Below are 21,143 nucleotides of genomic sequence, written 5' to 3'. Positions count from 1 at the left end.
GGTCTTTGACCAAGCTCTTAGAGTCTTAAAAACAAAGAAGCCAAACAATAGGATTCTAGGCGACTTTTGGCATTCTTATAAAAATTCCTGAAAAAGCCTTTGTTCGGTCGGTTGACAAATGCATAAATCGGGGCCGAGTTTAATCTTTGCGGCTGCCCCATTCAGTTAACCGAACGAATGTGACAATTCGGGCGAACGTCCTTTTTACTATTTACTCAGCTAGAGAAAGAATCCTGCGCTGGTCTCCGCGTTGAGTGGCCGGGCGGCACATGCCACTTGGCCGGATGCGGGTTTTTTCTAGGGACAAATCCAAAATAGCAATTCGAGCATGCGTGGGCTGTTTCGTTTATTTAAAGAGCCTCCTCTTAGTTCTCTAAACTTGGTTTATTCTTCCACCAGCCAAAACGCAATCGAATCGAGTGCCACTTTTGCGACGAAGGACATTATTTCGATTGGACCACAACGTACATATTCGAGTAGGAATCTCTGGGAGGATTTAATTTGAATATTTGTTTGCTTGGTAGCTCCAATCAATATGTGTCTAATTGCCAAGTTCTCAAGTGACACCATTTCAGCCAGGATAATTAAATTCCAGGCCGTCCACATGAGGCATATGCTTAGTGTCGTTGCCCAAATGCCAGGTGCTCCTTCTGCTCCTCCTCCGGCTTTTGTTTTCTAATGATGGAACCCACCCAGCTGGCATGGTATCAGATTTTTGAAGTTTGCTCTGCTTCCTCGGCAATTAGCTTGGCTCAAATCTGGGTATGGGACATCTAGGATTACAGTTGGTGGCCCAACCAAGCCAACCGAGCGTGGGTGGCTCTTGTGGCATTTGCCAACCGCCAGCTGTGATTGCTCCCGAAAGGAGCTTAAAGTCAGCTTCGTTGGGGGTGGAATTGAGTCCTCCTCAGTGGCCTGCCACTTGACCGTTGCCCATAAAGTTGTAAATGCTTAAAATAGACTTAGCCCACACCACCATCCCAAAGGTTAGATCCTGCCAGAACTACAATGGCAGGATGTGGGCAACGTGGTTTTTGGCACGCTTGTATAACTCCAACTTAATATAAATCAGCAGGTGGTAATATTTTGGGTCTTCCTTTGACCTCTGACAGGCCAATAAACCTGGAATTTTACCATATTATGGGGAATATTTAAAGGGATACTCTGTCCAAGAAAATAACATACTTTTAGGTTATGTTTAATTTATAGGATATCGTATAAACATTAATCAGAAAGTATATGAGGGTTCTTCGATGAGTAATTGATAATAGTTTTAGGAAATAGGAAATAGTCAAAATATTGATAAAAGATAAACCTTCCTTATCTCTTTAATAAAACTAAGAAGGATTAGAGGACTTTCACAAGGCAATCCACTAAATACTGACTAAACAAATACCTGATTAGAATGCACTAGAATATTTAATATTTATGATTATTATTATTATCCCATTTGGGCATTTAAAATTCAGGACCAGATCTAGGGAAGAGACTCTAGACGATGTCGTCAGCGTCGCCAAGGATAACTCCTGCCTCCTGGCGGCAAAAACGCCCACTCATAAATACACATAACGGTACATATGTAGAAATATGTATGTTGTGGAATGTATTGTGGTACGTGCATTAAGAGACTGAGAAAGAGGAGCCTGGGTCTGTGGCCCAAAAGTGCCCTCATGCTTATTGAGTGCCAATTTTTATGCCCCTAATATATAAATGTGTGTGTGCATGTGTAGATTAGTACTATGCCAGGCAATTTACGATTAGCAAGGACTCTTCGTCACGCCGATTTCAGTCAGCGTCCCGTTACCCTGCCAACCCAGAAGCTTTTCCACACACACACACGACCATACAGACAGAAAAGGAATGCCGTTAAGCTGCCGTGCTTTGCACCTTGAGGATTTTGTGTTTACATTTGCGTTTCTAAGCGTCTGAAATCGTTTTATTTATTTACCACGCCAATGTTTCTACATTTTCCACACCACCACTAGTCCCCCCCTAGTTGCCCCTCTTTTTATTTTAGATCCTTCCACCCCACCATACCACCCATATGTTTTATAAGGCATTGCCATTATTATTGTTATTGTTATTGCCATGTTTGTGTTTTTGTTCTTTTTCTTTGTCTTTGCCATTGTGTTTGTTTTTATTTGCGTATAACGGTGTTGGTGTACTTCTCATTACGACTTGGTCTTTGTTTTTGTGGCTTTGAAGTGTCAAAGCACTTGCCCAGTGACTTACATAAATTAATATTAATAGCCGTTTAGCAAAGAAATTTTTAATTAAAAGCCTATTTAGGCGGCTATTAATTTGAACAAATAATGTGAGTGGGATGTTTAAAAGCAATTTATTGAATTACCAGTGTTGGAAAAGTTCAAGAGGCAACAAAGCTTTAAAATATCTCCATTAAAAGTCTCCATTTTGGCAAATTTAAATCTAATTTTATCCTATTCCATTCTGAATCAGAATTCCTGATAGAAATCTTATGACAAATGCCATTAATCAACTCTTTAAATCCTGACAAATGACCCTAGCAACTATAGTCAAGTAAATTGTCAATTAATCTTGACAATTCCCCAGCACAGACCAAAAGTCCCTTCAATTATCCTTTCGAATAGTTGAAGCATAAGTTAATTTAGTTTCCAATCTGCTAATTAGACCGCAATGTGGATGCTGAAATAAGTAAAGAAAATAAACGCAATACAGCATAACTAAAATAAAATTTCATGGAAACCATTTTAAAAATAAACCACAAATAAGACAAAAAAGGAAATACGAGACCAAGAAAATAATAAAAATATATAATACGAATAAAAAAATGGCCAAGTCAAGATAGCATGGAGCAGGGAGTAAGGACGAAGGCGAGGACGAAAAGCGACAAACACTTTGGACAGTTAATAAAGCCGGGATAAGCACTCGACTTGGCTTGATGACAACTTGACGTGGTCGCTGAAATGCTGGATGAGATGCTGGAAGAGAGTCTACTACTACCCAAAGCCGGTTTATTAAAAATGAGCAACCGAAAGATGCGAAAATAAATAGAAAACGTCTGAAAAGAGGCCATGTCTGAAGTAAGAAAAAAAAAAGTGCCGGTTACCAAGCCGCAAGATAACGCCTGTCGCCAGGACATGCAAAAAGGAGCCGCAATCGCAAGTCCTTGCGGCACGTAACTGACAGATCAACGCACGCCAACGCGTTCAAACATTTCATGAGCTAATTTAATTTCTGTATCTGTCGAATCTGCTGGGAGTCCCACGCACAACAACCCAAAATGGAGACTTTCAGTAAATGTTCGTCCGATTTAAGCTGATTGAGCTGATGGCACATTTCATTGGCACTCAAGGCCGCAAAATCATCTCGAAAATGTCCGGAAATTGATTCCGGAAACGAGATGAAAGGCAAAACGCAGAATAAATGGGGTGAAAAATGTCATTATGAGAGACAAATGTTTATAACGAGAGGGGATTATAATTTATATTGATAAATTGAAAGGAAATCAATAAAATAACTCTTCCCCGAGACATACCCTAAAGCAAGAAATTGAAATGAAAACTCCTTTTACAAAAACAATTTCGAATCAATCTTACTTCAATTCAAACCGTACTCCATTTTAATATAGCTGTCACAGAACTCTCCTGCGTCGTGGAAAAGGATCAGAATCGGTCCAGCAATTTGTTTGAACTGAACGAGATTAAACGGTGACTCCGATTTCACCTTTCCTGCCTGTGGCCAAACCAATTAATCTCGGAAAATGTCCCGCGCAGAGTCCTGGAACCGCAGGGGAGTTTTAAAATCCGATTTCCCTTTTTTTTCAGGTCACGACCGGACGCCGGAAGAAAGTTTTTCTTTGGTATTTCTTCTTAAAGTCACCCACAAGCTCTGTAATTTAATTCCCCATAAATTCAACACGAGCTGTACTCGCTCTGATTTTAGGTCCTTGGGCCTTTGTGGCTTCGAGGCGACTTTAGGGGCTTTTTTTCTCGGACAGATGGAAACAAAGTTTTTAACGCACAATTTACATTTATTTTCAACTATATTCTGGCACATAAAAATGTATTTACAAAGTTATCGTGATTAGCTATAAAATGGAGTCCCTTTCTGTGCACAAAACACAGAGCACGTAAAATTGTTTTATATTTCCTTTCTTATCCTTTTTAATATTTATTTGTAAAATGTATTTAGCTTAAAGCCGTGTCACGGCTGCAATACTTTAGTTTGGAACAGACACATTTATGCTTAACCTTTAGGACATTACTTGACACACATAGAAAACACATCGAAATACATATTTCTGTTTTATGTTTTTTGTTTTGGGTATTTACATTCTAGACAAGTTACTTAAACTTTGAGGCAAAAGTTTTGCAAAGGACATTTTCTAGCTTCTGTTTGTTGTATGGGCTTTTCTCTGACTTTGAAATGTATGATTTCAATAAAGGTAGCTTCGAGGGAAAGTGGAGTTTCTAAACAAAGTTTACAAATTAAATTAGGAGAGACATATTTATATTTTGGCTATTTTATCTATTATCTACTTTCAGCTACCAATTCTAACAAATCAAAGAATCCAAATAGGTGTGCTATATATTTTTCGCTTCCTGTATGTAGACATCCTGTAAGCTCCGTTTAAAACCTTTTGCTTCTAGGACTTCAATTCAATAGGGATTCCTGGAATTTTTGTGGGTGTGCTCGCGACTGCTGACCAAATTCTTTCAGAGAGGAGAACTCATAGCTCGGCGGCGCCTCATTGTGACCGGTGGCCTGGACCATGACGGGCAGCGCCAGTTCTGTGGTGGAAATGGGTGCTCCGTTCAGATTGCTGCCATTTGGCAGAGTGGTTATCGTTGTCTCCTGCAGGCGACAGCTGTCCGAGGTGACGGTCAAAAATATGTATATCGAGGACAATTCGGAAAAAAGAATTCCATCCGGGATGGGACTCACCTGCGGATGGTGCTCTGGTAGCAGGAATGGCGGGACTGGTAGCGCTTGGAGGCGGTACTGGTCAGCGAGGTGTCCCGGTGCATACAGAAGGTGTCGTGCTGGCTGCGCTTCTTCCGGCGGCCACTAGCTCCGCGGCAGAACAGGTATCTGCCAAAAAAAGGAAACAAACAAAAATCGCTATTGTCGGGAAAGGCAAGCGCAGAGTTTCATATAAAATATTTCATAAAACTCGCATGTAGGTGTCGAAATGTGGCGCGTTTATTGTTTTTCACAGAAAATATTTAGTAAAAAGGGTTATGTTTTGTATTTAAATTTAAGAATTAATTGGGGAACAATTTATGCTATACAACATATTAAGTATACGACCCGTATTAATACTTTACGGAAAGCCTTCATAAAAACATGAACCATTTTAGTAATATTTTCTTTCTGTGCTTTTTTGTCTGTATTGCATTTTTTGAACTCAAGCGAGAGCAACAAACAATTCCAGATTGCAATCCGTGAACACATATATGTATCCTCATATCAAAAAGGAAGTTGTGAAGTTGATTTTTCTGTGATGTTCAATTGAAGTTGAGTAATGATTGAAAGGGGTCTCACAAACAAGAGGAGGAACAAAAAAATATATAATATGTTTGCTTATGTTTCGTAAAAGAAAGGGATATGATTTTATATTAAATTTTCGATAACCAGTGATTGCATCTGAATGTTTGGCTCAATATTTCTCGGTTTGTGTTTAGAGTTGTTATAAATTATTAGAATTTCTTGTCGTTTTTTAAAGAGAGATACAAATTGACAGATGGCTTACACGGGGACTACAGATTTTTGTTAGTGACTCTTTAGCGACAGTCGACTGAGTGACGATTACCGAGTATCGTTTAGTCATTCTGTAGCTGTGGAGGTGGATTGATGTGAACGAACAAATACCTATTGAAATGCTTGCGAAAGGCGCCGCTCACAAAGTAGAGGGCCACTGGATTGGCGCAGCTGTTGGCGAAGGACATGCAGTAGCCAACGATGCGCAGCACATGCCAAAAGGCATTGTAATCCTCCTGGGCGGTGGGCCTGTCGGAGAAAGACGAGCAAAAAAGGTGAACATGAGAAAAATACGTACAAAAATCGAGGGAGTCAGAGTAAAGCACCCATAATGGAGATATCAGCAGGGAAATCGATTGTCCTGCATTCCCAGCGAACAAGTGTCGAACAAATGGCAACAAAATTACTCATACACACTGTTTGCCTTTGTGAGCATCGTTTGCTGGATGCTGGCAGGTCCCTTTTTATCCGCTTGACAAATTGACTTTCCATTTATTCATTCATGGCTAGCTGGAGGAAATTCATGGGCAAGGGCTGAGTACTCACCAGAAGTAAAACCATAGAAAAAATACGTGATAGGGTAGAAAGCAAATGCCAAAGATTACAACAAAGGCCAAAACTGTGACGGCCACCTTTCGACGGGCTCGAACCTGCAAAAAAAAAGAAACAAACCATAAATGTTATGCTCAATGAAGTTAGATGCCTGAAAAGGAAAATATATTATGACAGAATACTCCACATCCCTCATGTCCTTTTTTTTATGACTCGAAGTTTCATTAAATTAAATAAATAATTTACCCTGAATAGAGTCCATCTCAAATGAGCGTTCTACCCGAAAACACATGCTTTGTAAACCGCCGAAAAGTTCCCCAATTTATTCCACCTTTCAACCCATTGTGTTGGAGTTTTAGTGCGTCGGTCAAGTTAATATTGAATATTTTATGCCAACCCCAAGCGAACTGAATGGAAAAGTTTTTTTCGCACAGCCACGTTGCGAAAATAGTTGTGGAAAAGTTTATAATTCACTTTTATGGCAGCTTCTTTTTTTCCTATACTTTTCCGAGGGTTGAGAGGTTGAGTCCAATGATTGATATCAATTTGCAGCACTTATGAATTCTTTTGGGGAACTTAAATCGAGTAAGTTGGAGGACTCACCTGGCGAACAGCTCCCTGGATTTCGCCCGGAACACTGGCCGAATACATCAAGTGAAGGGCAATGAGGATGTAGAACACTGCGATAATCACCAGAGGAATGGCATAATAAACGAGGAAGTGGAGCAGTACCATGGTTTTGGCATAGTTTTCACCCCAACCTTCCGGATAAGGATAGCAGTAGATGAAAGACTTTTCGTTGATGATAAGGCGCTATAAGGATATGTTTTTTTATTAGCAGAAGTAAAATTAAATCAAAGTAAACTTACTTTAATATAACTGCCCAAAAGTGCTGGCATACCGCAGAGTATGGCCAACAACCAAATGGAAACGGCTATGGCCAAAGTCATTCTTGTAGCTCGACGCCCACCTCCTTAAAAGTTGATGTTTCTAACAATATCCTTAAACTATTTATAGATAGGTTCCTTACCATGTGTATGAAATTTTCTTAGGGGATCCACAATGGCAAAATATCGATCTCCCGACAAAGCAGTCAGCGTAAATACCGATACACCAATGGATACATCCTTCATAAATTCCGACAAACTGCATAGGAAGGCGCCCCAGGGCCAGGACTCCACGGTGTAGATGGTAGATGCCAGTGGCACTGTGGTTACAATAACCAGAAGATCCGCCAGAGCCAGTGATAAAATATAGCTGAAAATGACATTTTTTATAGGAAATTTAAAGTCACCCTTCTCAAGAAATACATAGATTTATGTTTCATTTTTTAAGATAAGCAGGCTGACTTTCCGAAAGGACTTCAAGCTCATCTCTTCGAGCAGCACGTGTCCTGGAAGTGTGATAAAAATGCGCCGCATGGCTGATTTATGTTTTGGAAAGTTTTTAGGCAAATTTCGCAACAACTGCTGACTTAAGGGCAATACAATGACCATTAAAATTGATTTATCTTCCGAAAGCCTTATTAAGTGGCATGTATATTGTCTTCAGCCGCAAATAGACAAAGGCAAGGAGACTCCTTACTATTTGTTTTTTAAGAGTTTTGCATTCTGTGCTGCTGGCAGAAAGTGGGCTAATAAATTGCGCATAGTGGCAATTCGGTCCGTGATCTCATATAGTAATTTCGCCTTTATCCCCACGACCCGCGCTTACCATAAATAAGCTGCATGTGGCACTTTGTTAGCCACGTCCTGGCTGTCGGAAATGCAACACCAAATTACGTTTTTTGTGGCCCCCGGCAAAGCCGATAAGGGTCTTATGGTCTCGTGGTCTCCGGCTTACTGGTCTAGCACCACTTGGCTTTTAAAACGCCCTGACTCTCTGACTTTCTCCCCAGTTGCCAAATGCAATTTCAGCGTAATTTGATCAGTTGACATTCACGTTAGCCTTTTGCTAAAAGGACCTGAGCTCAGCTTAATGCAGAATCGCGTTCCGGGCAAATTCATGCTTTACATACTGCATCCTTATGGCTTTAGCATCCGCTACAAAATTTAAGTGGCTTCATGTTTGTTATACTAGAGCCGTGACAATTCCTTTTTAAGTGGCAGTGGTCCTATCCGGTCCTGCCGACACGGGGCTCTGTTTTAATTGACCACAAACCGCCCGGGAGAACAACTGCCATCTGGCGAAGGTCATTGTTTTAATGATAGACTCGTGTCACCAGAATAAACAACTTTATAAAGTCAAGATGTTGCCACTAGAAACCTGACTGTTCAGGTTATTTACATTAATTGGTTGTGGCAAGTTTAGAACTCAAGAAGGGCGGGCTTTAAATAGAATGATTCTTTAAGAAATTTAAGAATAACCAAAATAATTAAATTGATTATCAAGGTTAGAGGCCAACCATAATCAAGTTCATTTGTGTTTTGTTTCATCCTATGAATAATAAATTGCTTATCCTGTTAAATTACTTTCATTTTTTATATCCCATAGGCGCCAATCTCTTTATTTCCGGGAAAATCCATCGTCTTTAACGAATTACTTTGGCTTCCCCCAAAAAGTAGGCAAGATTTTTCCGCTTGTGGAAGTCACATAAGGTTACTGTCTGTCAGAAAATTATATTTATCTCGCCTGCAAGCCTGGCACAATAAAGTGATTTATGGCATAATGTACTAAAACACACAATACATGCACTCTCCCTACAAAAATCTCCTCCAACATGACTAATTAGTTATGCCATTTTCCCGCTCCTTGGCTACAAAACATCAACAGCTGCCAATCGATTTGTGAGTGTGAGTGTGTGAGTGTGTGGATGTGGGTGTGTGTGTGTTTTGTCCTTATGCCTGTGCAATATATAATTGGCAGAGTTTTGAGTAAATTTCGAGACGAAGGCGGTAACAACATTACCATTATCATCGTTGCCTGCCTGACTGCCTCGTTCGGCTCGGCATGCCACTTAATTAACTGATGGGCTGGAGGGCAATTTGACTGGGGGCTAGAAGGGGCTGAAGGGGCTGGAGGGGCTGGCAAGTGGAACAATTCTCAGGCAACGCTGTTGGCCAACTCGTGACATTTGCCTTTTGCATGCATAATTTGGCGCACACGCTGTCTGGGGCATGAGGCATATAATTAAATTCAATTTAAGTTTGTCGTAAATCAAGTTCAAAGGCTAGAAATCTAGGAGTTCCAGGACAAGGTGATGTCCTGTAAATTTTACTGAGGAAGTCAGGTCTATTTTGAAGATCAAACTGCAGTAAGCGATCAGAACAGACCACCAGGGGAGGATTTTAAAATATTTTAATAGAACTACATATATGGAGCCCTTGTCGTGTCATATTAAAGTCGTGTCGTGCCTCAAAAAGAATGGTACATTTAATTTATAGAAGTTTAAAAATACAGTTCCATTTCTGTTAATCTAAAAATTGGTTAGTAGAAGTAACCCTATATGTAATTAATGATTTCGTGACTTTAAATCGTACCCCTTTATTAAACTAAACCCACCATTATGCCTGATTATCCAGGCGGTATGGTAACCTTTCCGGTTATATGGTTCACTCACGTGTTTGGAACATTCCGCATCTGGCGCACACTGAGGAAGACCACAATCAGAGTGCCATTGCCCAGGACACCAACCACGAAGATCAAGGCGAACAGGATGGGAACAATGTAGGTTTCCGGGCGACGACCGTATGGCACGTAGGGTGTCTCTGTCACCGCCAGTTCGCTGGAATTTTCGGTACCCAAGTCCAGGAGGGGCCACTGGGTGGACGTTGCAGCCAGATCCCAGAGAGCCTGCGTAATGTTGTACGGGTAGGGCAGCTGTGGTGAATCCTCAGAAGTGTCCCGTCCCATGTCGAAGTCCGTTTCCATGCTGACCAACTTGGCTATCATCGAGGGACTTGAGTGGTTACTGGGGGGATATAGTGGTTCTCCTGCTTCTGCTGCTGACTTGACTCGATTTGGTTTCCTTTAATGTTATTTCTTGCCCAACTAAATGGAAACTGTTTAAGCCAACATGATTCATTTATTTCCTTCACGGCTCGTTGGCTGCTGCATTTTTGCATTCAATTTTATCTGGCTGGAAAATAGAGAAAAAACAATACAGCTTGTAATTGGTAAACCTGATTCAATTTGTTTTCGGTTAGGCTTTAATGGTTTTTGGGGGAAATTCAATTAGTTAGTATGAAATTCCTACTGTCCAATATCAAAAATATTGTGCATATTTTCGGAGCTATTAAATAGCAGACCATATGTGTTTACTTTCGGAAGGAAACCGAGTATTTACGCTGAAATTAATTTATTGGACGCAAGGTAAATACCAACTGAACCAATATGCAATATTTTTCTTTTTATTTATGGGGAAATTGCCCAAATTGTCCATTTTCAAACATAAATACAGGATATTTGAATAGGCTTTGTCTCTGTTAGGTTTTCCTTAATCATTCAGGGGAAAACCTTTAATATTCAATCCATTTTCATCCAATACCAATTTTCATCCGATCCTTGAGCGAAATACCTTAAACGATTTCTAGTTCAATTCCTCGTCAATCTGCATCAAAACCTGATAACAAAATTTTCGATCGATATTTTTCCATTTTTCCTGATGGAACCACTTGTAAAATCCAGGATGCCCACCTTTGCCCCAAACGAAGCTCATATCTTGGCCAATTTTCATCCGATCCTTGAGCGAAATACCTTAAACGATTTCTAGTTCAATTCCTCGTCAATCTGCATCAAAACCTGACAACAAAATTTTCGATCGATATTTTTCCATTTTTCTGATGGAACCACTTGTAAACTCAAGGATGCCCACTTGTGTCCCAAACGAAGTGGGGCACATAGCTCATATCTTGGCCAATTTTCATCCGATCCTTAAGCGGAATACCTTAAACGATTTCTAGTTCAATTCCTCATCAATCTATATCAAAACCTAAAAACAAAATTTTCGATCGATATTTTTCCATATTTCCTGATGGAACCCCTTGTAAACTCCAGGATGCCCACTTGTGCCCCAAACAAAGCTCATATCGTGGCCAATTTTCATCCGATCCTTGAGCGGAATACCTTAAACGATTTCTAGTTCAATCCCTCGTCAATCTGCATCAAAACCTAAAAACAAAATTTTCGACGATATCTTTCAAGTCTTGTGGGAAAAGCATTTCTGCGTAGTTGGTTATATTTATAGACACTCCAACGAATGCGCTGTATTAAATGGTGGAGGGACCTTTAGGAAATTCAATTTTTCAGTCTGAAATTAGTGCCGTCCAAAATCAAAAACATTCTACAGATACTTTACAAGCTTTGTGCCTTTTTTGGATTTAAAAAATGCATACCCCTCGGCTATTAATTTGTTGGACGCAGAATTCTTTCAGAAAGAAAAACTTCTATCTGAAGAAAATGAGATAAAATGGTTAAGTAATTTAATAGTTACTTCTTTGGTTAAGTGCATTTTAAAAGGAAATCCAATTGTCTGCTGGTTGTGTAATCACATCAAGAATGCACACTTGCTTTCGCTTCTGAAAATTCCCTTGTTTCATTCACTTTGAAAATTTGTTTAATTTCACCCTTTGGTTTGCTAATTTGGAATTCCTTTTCTTCAAATGTAACAGGTTCTGACTTTCCATTAAAGTCTTAAGGGAAATCCCCTGAAGAGGAGGAAAATCAGGAAAGCCCAATGATGGACTTTATGTTACAGATTTATGACATTAGCGTGGAATTTCTTATCAACTTGATGATGCCGGCTCGGGCTCCTTGGCAGTCACTTGCTCGTCGACACTCCGAGGAATGCATATCCTGTCATTACATTTCCAGCCATTAACCGCACTCGCACATACAAATATATGTACGGGTATATACAGTGACTCATAAAACGTAACTGACGCCCGAGAAAGCTTCAATGGGGACTCGGTCAGGCGACAAGGAAAAGTCGCCGTAATTGAAAACTGTGCGTTCGGCGCGTCCTTTCCTTTTCCCTCCCAACCACCCATCCCTTTTGTAATAAAAATATGAATGGTCTGTCATCCCAGCATCACCTTTCCAGCCAGGTTGAATGTAAACATCCGGCCAAATCATTTTCCATCCACCGACAACAACCGGCAGCCCGCAGCCGGATTTTCAGCGCTTTTCCGTTGCATAAAACCCGGATGCCATCGAAAATATTATGGACTGTAAGGAACTGTAAAAACAGATGCCTTAAAAATCAAATCCGTATGAATGCATAAACACAATTTGCATAAACCAGAGCCAAAAGTGTTATTCAAATGCCACAAAGTTGCCAACCTCTCCGGTAAGTGGAAAAATGCTCACTTTGTGAGGAGAAAGTTTCTTCATTCGAGAAGAGGATTTTTTGCTGTTTCTTATTAAATTTAATTCACCACCAACTACCATTTAAGTGATTAAGCCTAATTGTGATTAAATAAATTGAAAAAATAAGTTTTAACGAACAAGAGATTCCTCAAACTTTGTCTTCGCCAACTCAGGTAAGCAGAAGGCAAACTTTATTCATTCTGCCAGTAAATAGTTATTAAGGAAATTGTGAAAAGAATTCCATAATGAACTGATGTAATTTTTCTTGGAAATATATAATTAAAAGGAATTTTTAATTAGTTTATGATATCAATTGTTTACCGACTAATCGAAAAGGACAAAAAAGACCATAAGTCGGAAATTATTGAAGCCAAAGTTGTGACAAACAAACAATAGTTTGGCATTAAATATGTATTTTGATATTTTTTGTATTGAAAATTATTGTATTGTGAATTCATAACCCTTTTAATTAGGTAGCTTTTAATATTGAAACTCTTTAGTTATTCGCGAATCCATAGAAATACCCCCCAGAGATTCTTTAGCTAGTTTAATAGAGTTCTCTTTCCTATAGAACTGGAATGGCTTCCTTTAGAGGATGTTTCAGTTGCTCATTGCGATTTTTCAGTCAAGAACGCAATTGGAAATGTAAATGAAGTTCGAGAACAAAGGCCAACTAATTAAGTAATTTCGAGCGAAAGCTGCTAAATTGTTGAAATATTTCGAATGGAAACCGGCCACCGAACCTTGACGATCCTGTTAAAATGTCAGCAGTGTCCGCATTGTTTGCTCCTCGACATAATTAATTTGTTAACAAAAAGTTAGCACAAAAGTGAATGTGAGACGGTGGATCTGGGGATGCGGTCAGGTTTATTAGTACAACACTTAGCTAATTGAATTTCGACATTGACTAGGCCAAGTGATAAATTATTCCGTTTAAAGAACCTTTTTCTCGGGGTAACGCCGTCATAAATATTCATAATTCGAACGAGAATTGATATATTTCGTTCTTGCTGACATCAGACCGACAAATAAACCTGTTAGCCTATATCAATAACTGGCTTAAATTGAGTAAAAACAGAGGGGAGGAAATGTATCAACTGAAGAGAAAAGTGTTGTGATTTATGACAGCGACTGGCCGGCAAAGGTCCTCTTATCTGGTGACCATCTGGATGTCAAATGTTTGTAGGGTTACCAGTGTATTACCAGTATTCTCTCTTTTTTGATACCCTGTAAACTATAGAATATAAGAACTTCTAAACAACAAAATTAAGGAATCTATAAAATCTCCATTATTTAGTATTTTTAATAAAAACTATAATTAGTTCCAGGATACTTTCTCAATCGTTACAATCGCCAATCCAATCACATGGTGTTATTTTTATGGAATACATGGCATCCAAGCGTGCTTTTGATAAATCAATGCAATTTATCAGTAGTTCAGCTGCGGACACAACGCCACTTAAAACCCGTCGCAATCCCGTAGAATCGACGGGGACTATGGGGTTCCCTGGCCAAAAAATTGTTATCGCTTTGCAAACACACACACACGTTTCAGCAGGGGAATGGAATATTATCTTTCAGTCTTTTGGGGCTCAGTGCGTCTCATAATAAATGCAGTTAAGTCGTCGGCAAATGTTCTAGATTGTTTTTCTTTTTTTTTGTATGTTTGTGGAAACGCAAGACGCAGACACACACGAATATTTTGAATAAATAACACCGGTTGTTGGAGACAGGGGAAATTTTTTATTTTTGCCATGAATTATGCGTTACACACAAAAACAGAGGACACAAAATAGGAGACAGGCTTTGCCAGAAGATTTGCGATTGGCCATTTGTTTTGCGGCTTGTAATTGAATAGCATGTTGCCAGCTTTTAGGCGCCTGCTCGTCCTTTTACATTTTTATGTAAATTTAATGAATGAAATATATGCTTTCCAATGATTTACTTGAAGAGCAAAAGCTTAAGACAATTCTATTCTTAGAATCCAATTCAAAAATTTAATAATGTTTGCCCCTTAAAGCTTAAGCTTCGATATGCCAGACAGGATTATGGCGAAATGTGTGTGTCCTCCGAATGCCACCATGTTCGAACATAAAGTAACCACTAAGGAGTGGTTATAAAAAATCAAATTTAAGCGTCTCATAAGCCATTAAAATACAATGTCATAGTTATATTTAATTTTTTCATTCCGCCAGCCAGTTCACACCACTGATTCTCGTCATGTATTATTTTTTGCCATTTTTATGAAAATCCCTCCGACAGTTTGCACTTAATGTTTCGGAGTGGGGGAGTAGGTTTAAAATAAAGCCATAAACGATAAGGGGATCAGCTCGAAAGGAAATGGCGGAACAATTTCGATTGTCATTATCTAGATAAATTATTTATGTAATCGCCCTGCACCATTATTTTTATGAAATTCCTTTGGCCTGCGGGCTGGCTTCCAAAAATATGCGAGAAACAATTTTTTCGCCTGCCCCGGAAATCGATTGTCAAAGCAAATTGCGAACCAAAGGACTCCGAGAGTGTTAACATTTTTGCTTCAACAGAAAAAAATGTAATAACAGAGGCCCGCTGGATAAAGGGAGTGGTTGAATCAATGCGGCAAAAAAACTTTAAATTACAGTATACTATACCCTTTCATGTCCTTTAATAAGCAGTTGGGAACGTAGGTTCCCTAAAGGCTCCGCTCACTTGGTTGGTTGGACGCAATTAGAGTGCATTAGCATGTCTAAATGAAACTTTAGTTGGGAACAAAGCAATTGCCATTGTCTGACAACTTTGTGCCATATAGGGCACTGAGAGAAAATCTTAGATTACATTTTAAAAAATTTAATTTTTTTTATAAGTTCTGCTTATGAAAGTTCTCCTACTTCTCGCCTTAATAGACTCTCTCTTGAAATGAACATTTAAGTAGTAATGTTTTATATACTATTTAGATTTTAGTGTACTTTTACCCATCTTTGCAATTTTATATGCATATGAGATACGTAGTTACTTATACCATTACCCATTTAAAGTCTGTATAACAAATTCAACAGCACGCTACTGTTTCCAGTCAGTACTACTCAGGACTTTAATTTCATTTGCTAATTTGGACAATATTTGTTTTAATATTTTTGATAAATTGCTTGAGGCAGACGCTTTTTATTGCCCTTTCCTGGATATTTTGATTCAAGCCAGGCATTTAATAATTATTCATTTATTTTTCCTTAAAATGCCCGTTTAAATGACTAATTGGCCACAAAAAGGCGTCCATTTTCTGTTCCATTTGGTTTTTTTGGTTTGTTTTTTTTTATTTTTTTGGGAAACGGGGCTCGGAGATGGTGTAGGAATAAAAAACGTCCCCTCCACGTTAAAATGAAGTGTCCGGCACTTGATTTATATACTTGAGTAATGGTTGTCGCACACATAAAGTCGGCGTGAACAAAAGCATTCGTTGCTGTGGGTGACAATTTGCAATACACACACCCATTAACAAAAAGAAAGTCTCAGAAAGTGCGCAAAATAATACTCTTTGCCATTTGATAGGGGCTCCATTTTTTTTAAAACACTCCCCAATGGCATTGAACGTATAGGGTTTCAAAAAGTTTAAAAAAAATAACAATTGAACTTTAATGTTTTTCTCTTGGGTAAGTTATTTAATTTCTGGTAACTGATATACCCAAAAAAATGGAGATTATATCTTTGTTAAAAAATTTGGCCTACTTTCGGGCGTCACGAAATGATTTGCACTCAATTTTTCACAAGCCGGCAATTTGGTTTTTTTCTCTGACGCTTCTGCCGGCCATTAATTTAAATTTTATTTTTAGCTTGCCTTTTTTTTATTGCCAGCATGTTTCTTCGGCTAAGACGAACCAGCATTTAAATGCCATCAATTTGCATAATTCAACATTTTTCTCAAAGCTCTTAATTTTCCTTCTTTTTTTTTTTGGTTTTTCGTAGTTTGTTGACATTTCTTTGATGGGCGTAGAGCAGCTTCATTATTCAGCAACAGCTGGCAGACGCCAGGGGGGAAACCTCTCGACATATAAATTTGTTAAACGACTAACTGACTGACTGACTGGATGACTGGGTGACTGGCTGACGGACATGCCACACTTATGCCTCAATCCATCCTGCCCCCCCATCCTGCCGACATCAGCACATATATCATTTTCATTTTGTAATTTGTCTCTCACTCCCCTAAGCTGCTTGCCAGTTTTGGCCTGGCTTTCGGCATTTTGCCCCGTCACGGGCCATTTTGTGCACAATGGCCCCCAGTTAATTGGTTGGGTGTTGCTGGGTGGGTGTCCTTGCTACCATCGGATCCTGGCCCCGGTATTGGTGTTGCCAGTATCAGAGTCGGTGTTAGGAGGAGGCGCCTCATATTAAATTACATGACAGCTTACATGAGGTGCTAACGGTGCACAGGACCTCCAGGTCCTTTCCTCCTCCTACTCCTTGGGCTCATTAAATGTGTAAAATAAATGAGGAATGCGGGGGCGTTTATTTGTTCATGAAAAATGCTCAGGATTCTCTAATGGTTATGCAATTTTAATAATTTTCCTGCGATTCATTTTCCGCCTGTTGATTTTAATGAAAGCCATTCAAAGAGAGAGATATTTCCCAATGAATTAAATAGATTAGTTTATAAAACAGAGTTAACTTTCCTAATATTTTAATTTAAAATTTGATCCAATCTTAAAGGATTTTCCGGAACAACCCCAAAATCACTGTCAAGTCAATGCTAAATGTTTCGAGGAACTCAAAAACGATAAATTAATTCCTAGAAGCTGAACACTTTATCCAACTTACGCTTTTCGTATCAAAAACAGAAAAGTCGCTCGGCATTTAATTAATTCTAAGAGCGGATAGTTATCAGAAATGTTCCACCCCCTGCGCTTCCGCTAGCTTCCGGCGAAATTATTAAAAATGTCTATTTGAGTTTGTGAGCATTTAATTAATGCGATGGTTTCGTTAATGCCATTACTCTTACTCACACTTCCAGATATGCTAGGGGAGACAGACCTTGGGGATAATACAATTGAAATTCAAGCTTTGCGAAGTGCAAGAGTTGCGGTTTCGTGTTTTTGCAAAACCTAATAATGCTAATTGCATACTGGTCTCACTTTCCAACTCGGCTAAATGGTAGTTTATGTTATGGCCATTGTCCGAAAGCCAATCTTCCAAGTGCAGGAAACTGTATAGGGACACAGGAAAAGGATTTAATTAAGAAATTTCGTAAAAAAAATCAATAGATCATAATCATCCCAAAACTAGTAAACTAATTCTGAGTATCAATCGAACTCGGCCGATTAAGCCATTTGCCATTTGCAGATAACTTTTTCTCGAAAGTGATTTGAATCAACAACCAGGCTGCCAATGCCCACAATGTCCTGTCACCAGGACGAACAAAAACCAGAAAGAAAGTAAAGGGAAAGGTAAAGAATGGAAGGCCGGAAGTGAGGGGTAAAGTCACTTGAAAAGTTCCGTATCATTACTCGGGTGTTTTGTGGTGATTGGCTTTTGTATGATCCCTGCCACGCCCCCACCCAGGGAGATGACAGTTTTGTTCAAGCCAAGCCCCTTCCCATCCCATTGGATTCTGGCACTTGAAGTGTCAGGCAAACAAAATCATTTGCCGACGTGTCTTGTTTGGCCAAACGCAGCTCGGAACAAGTTTTCCAAGTAAAACAAAGGAACCAGGACGGAACTATCTTACATTTCAATTTAAGTTTCCTTTTTGTTAAAGTTCGACTTTCAAAGCTGTGCTCCTTCCCTTGATTAACTAAAAACAATTTGGCCCTGTAGTTTGGATCTCATTTCACCTAATTAGGTGCAATTGTTCAGTGCTCCGACTGTGATGCTCCCAAGGATACTGTAGCTTCTAGCCTGCACACCCGGCGTATGCGCAATATAAAAATTTATGACTCATAGAAATTAAATGACTGTCATTCGTATGTATTAGCCGCGTCCGGGTGAAATTAGTTCGTCTTAACAGATCCAATGCGGTCGTGGCGGTTGTGGGAGCCCGAAGAAAAAACCGGAAAAGGAGGGCGCGGCTAAGGACTCGCCAATATATCTGAATAGAAAAGGCGAAAAACGAATGCGGAAGGCAAGATGCATATCAAATCGTAGCTGGGCATAAATCATAGGTAACCCAAATACATAAATATGCTGTAATAAACATGTTTATGGGGGAGGAAGTTTTAATGGAATTGAAGACCCTTATCTAAGCGTTAGGCTTTGTTCGAGGACTATATTTTTCCACTGCTAAGTAATGTAGAAACTTTGCTTTTAATTGAACTTTTCGCCAGATAAGCTGCCAATAAATAGAAAAAGCGAAAATGTATTTACCCACTCGCGGGTTTTTGCTGTTTATTTTCTTACATTTTATTTGTAAATTTTTGCCAACGAAATGGTGATTTTGGCAAGGTGATTCTGTAGACACCTTAAATCCAACAACTGAATAAAATGGATTTTTGTGAAATTGGTACATATGTTTCTATACAATTTTCTTGGCACGTCGGCTTTTGTTTATATTCGCTCGTCGACATAGTTTTTGTTTAATGCTGTCGCTTCGGTTAATTGTAAACAAACTTATTCAATGGACTAGATGGATGGATGGATCGTGTCCAGACGCACGCCCTGCATTTATATTTAGATTGGGAACGGTGCGCCGTACGCCATATATTTTCCGTACTCTATAGCTCTGAATAACCATTCTAATCTTGCAGCTTTTGTTAATGGCATATTTAAGCCGGGCGAATGGATACTCTCTACTATTGCCAAAGGCAAATAAATGGCACGCGCAGCCATTGCACTTGCACTTTTTTTCCCCAAAACACCCTTTGCCCTTTGCATATTTTTCTCTTGTCCTTTGGTTTTTGTGCATTTTAAAGGGCCTCGTCTTGTTCCAGATTTGGGTCTTGTACTTCTGTTTTTTTTTTTGTTGCTTTACTTTTTCTGGTTTTTCATTAACTTGGAAGGTTCTGCTTCTGGTTGGATTGTTGGCTTGTGGCTAAGTGTGCAGCATGAAAAAGGTGGTACCCAAAGTCATGCCAGGAATAAACCATGAGCTTAAGATTTTGGTGTTGGGGCTGAAACATTTATGGCAGCGTAACAAAAACACAAATTGAAATGGAGTAAGTGCACCGTTTATGCAGTTTCATTGCATCTGATAGAGAAAATAGTACGGTTCGGATGATGCCATTGTTGTGCCGATTTATTCATAGAAATGACGTAGTCCAATCCACTTTGGAATTCGATACAATTACAACAGGATATCAATCAACATGCAAAGGCAAAAATTGCATTAAAATGGTAATTCCTACGACCAGTTTTCAGGCGCTGCTTTTGAGAATAGCCAACCCATATTCTGGATTTATGGAGCCAGACCCAGAAGCAACAATAGTCGATATGCAAACGGAAAGCGGAAGCAAAATAAACAGCGCTACAGCGAAACGGAAACAGAAACAGAACCCCAGACACGGCCCTGTTTTTGTCGATTTGAAATTTGAATGAAAATGCATACCAGTGCTCTCCCCCACGCACGATTTACGAGCCAAAAACTGCAGTTTAGGCCCAGTCAAGGACCGGAAAACAGCATTTTTTATGCGATTCGCGTTCGACTTCCTTTGGGATTTTTCCAGATTCAAATGTCGATATGCGGACACTGAATTATGGAACCGACCATCAATTCACCTGGATAATTTGGTCAGCCAGGATATTGTATGCAAACTTTGGAAAGTCAAGCAGGTCTTCACAGAAGATGAGCTGATAAGTTTGTAATTTACCATTTCCGACACCGCCGATAAACAAATTTACATCAATCTGCAATTATTATTTATTATGCTTACATTTGCGTTAAAGTGTTTTCCGTGTTTCCGTGTTTTTATGCGATTCCAGCCCCCACACGCGGCCACTTCATTTTGGCCCCCAAATTGATGTTTTGGAATGGGAAGTGATGGCACTTAAACAGGATACACCACCGCTTAACGAGAGGAGGTCATGCCACGCTCCCCAATGCCCCACACAAGACAGCACAAGACACTTGCTTGCCTAATTTTGTTTATATCGCCGAAAAACACACAGAACACTGGCGGGAAGAATTTGAATGAATTTATTGAATTCTTTTTAGCAAGCAAAAACACTTGAAAAGCTATTGCCGGATATTGGCGTCAACGCCGAAACATCACACAGTACATCGAAATATTCCGTTTTTGAACTTGAACTGTCCGACGGAACGGAGGAAAACGCATGCGACTTGTTTGCGCGCGCGAAAACGTTTGGTTTTGCTTCGCTGGCTGACTGCATGTTGGCCGGGCCAGAAGCACTCACACACATACAATTGATCCGAAGATTGGACGGGGCGCCAAAGTGGGTGGCTAAAATGCCGGTTGTAGGACCAGCAGCACGCATGCTCAGTCAGTAGGCTTTTGAATATAGCGCTTTTTAATACAAATTATCGAGTAATCGAGTGTTGACAATAGCCTCACATACAGAGTAGCCTCAAATCTTGCCATATTCTCAAACAGCACTTTAGTTTTAATTTGTACAAAAAT

The 21,143-nt window shown here is 39.5% G+C and overlaps 1 protein-coding gene across 1 annotated transcript; it reads right to left on the bottom strand.

The window, feature by feature from the left end:
* Positions 1-3,991: 3,991 nt before the first annotated feature.
* LOC6496080 (neuropeptide CCHamide-1 receptor) lies at positions 3,992-21,079 on the bottom strand. The gene is made up of 9 exons (XM_001960142.4): positions 20,439-21,079; positions 9,854-10,372; positions 7,325-7,551; positions 7,164-7,267; positions 6,898-7,107; positions 6,289-6,392; positions 5,854-5,991; positions 4,927-5,073; positions 3,992-4,849 (listed from the first exon to the last, which is right to left on the bottom strand). The coding sequence occupies exons 2-9, from the start codon at positions 10,183-10,185 to the stop codon at positions 4,636-4,638; spliced, it is 1,476 nt and encodes a 491-aa protein (XP_001960178.1). The 5' UTR covers positions 10,186-10,372; positions 20,439-21,079; the 3' UTR covers positions 3,992-4,635.
* Positions 21,080-21,143: the final 64 nt, after the last annotated feature.

The sequence above is a fragment of the Drosophila ananassae genome, chromosome 3L, assembly GCF_017639315.1.
Source record: "Drosophila ananassae strain 14024-0371.13 chromosome 3L, ASM1763931v2, whole genome shotgun sequence".
NCBI classification, from domain to species: domain Eukaryota; kingdom Metazoa; phylum Arthropoda; class Insecta; order Diptera; family Drosophilidae; genus Drosophila; species Drosophila ananassae.
Note: the sequence above shows the minus strand (reverse complement) of the source record. Positions and strands in the feature narration are given on the sequence as shown.

Excerpts from the sequence above, each read along its gene's own strand:
- LOC6496080 (XM_001960142.4), bottom strand. The coding sequence starts at position 10,185 with ATGATAGCCAAGTTGGTCAGCATGGAAACGGACTTCGACATGGGACGG. Across the intron at positions 7,552-9,853 it reads ATGCGGAATGTTCCAAACAC|CTATATTTTATCACTGGCTC; the intron begins GTGAGTGAACCA and ends TGTCATTTTCAG. Across the intron at positions 4,850-4,926 it reads TACCAGAGCACCATCCGCAG|CTGTCGCCTGCAGGAGACAA; the intron begins GTGAGTCCCATC and ends CACCTCGGACAG.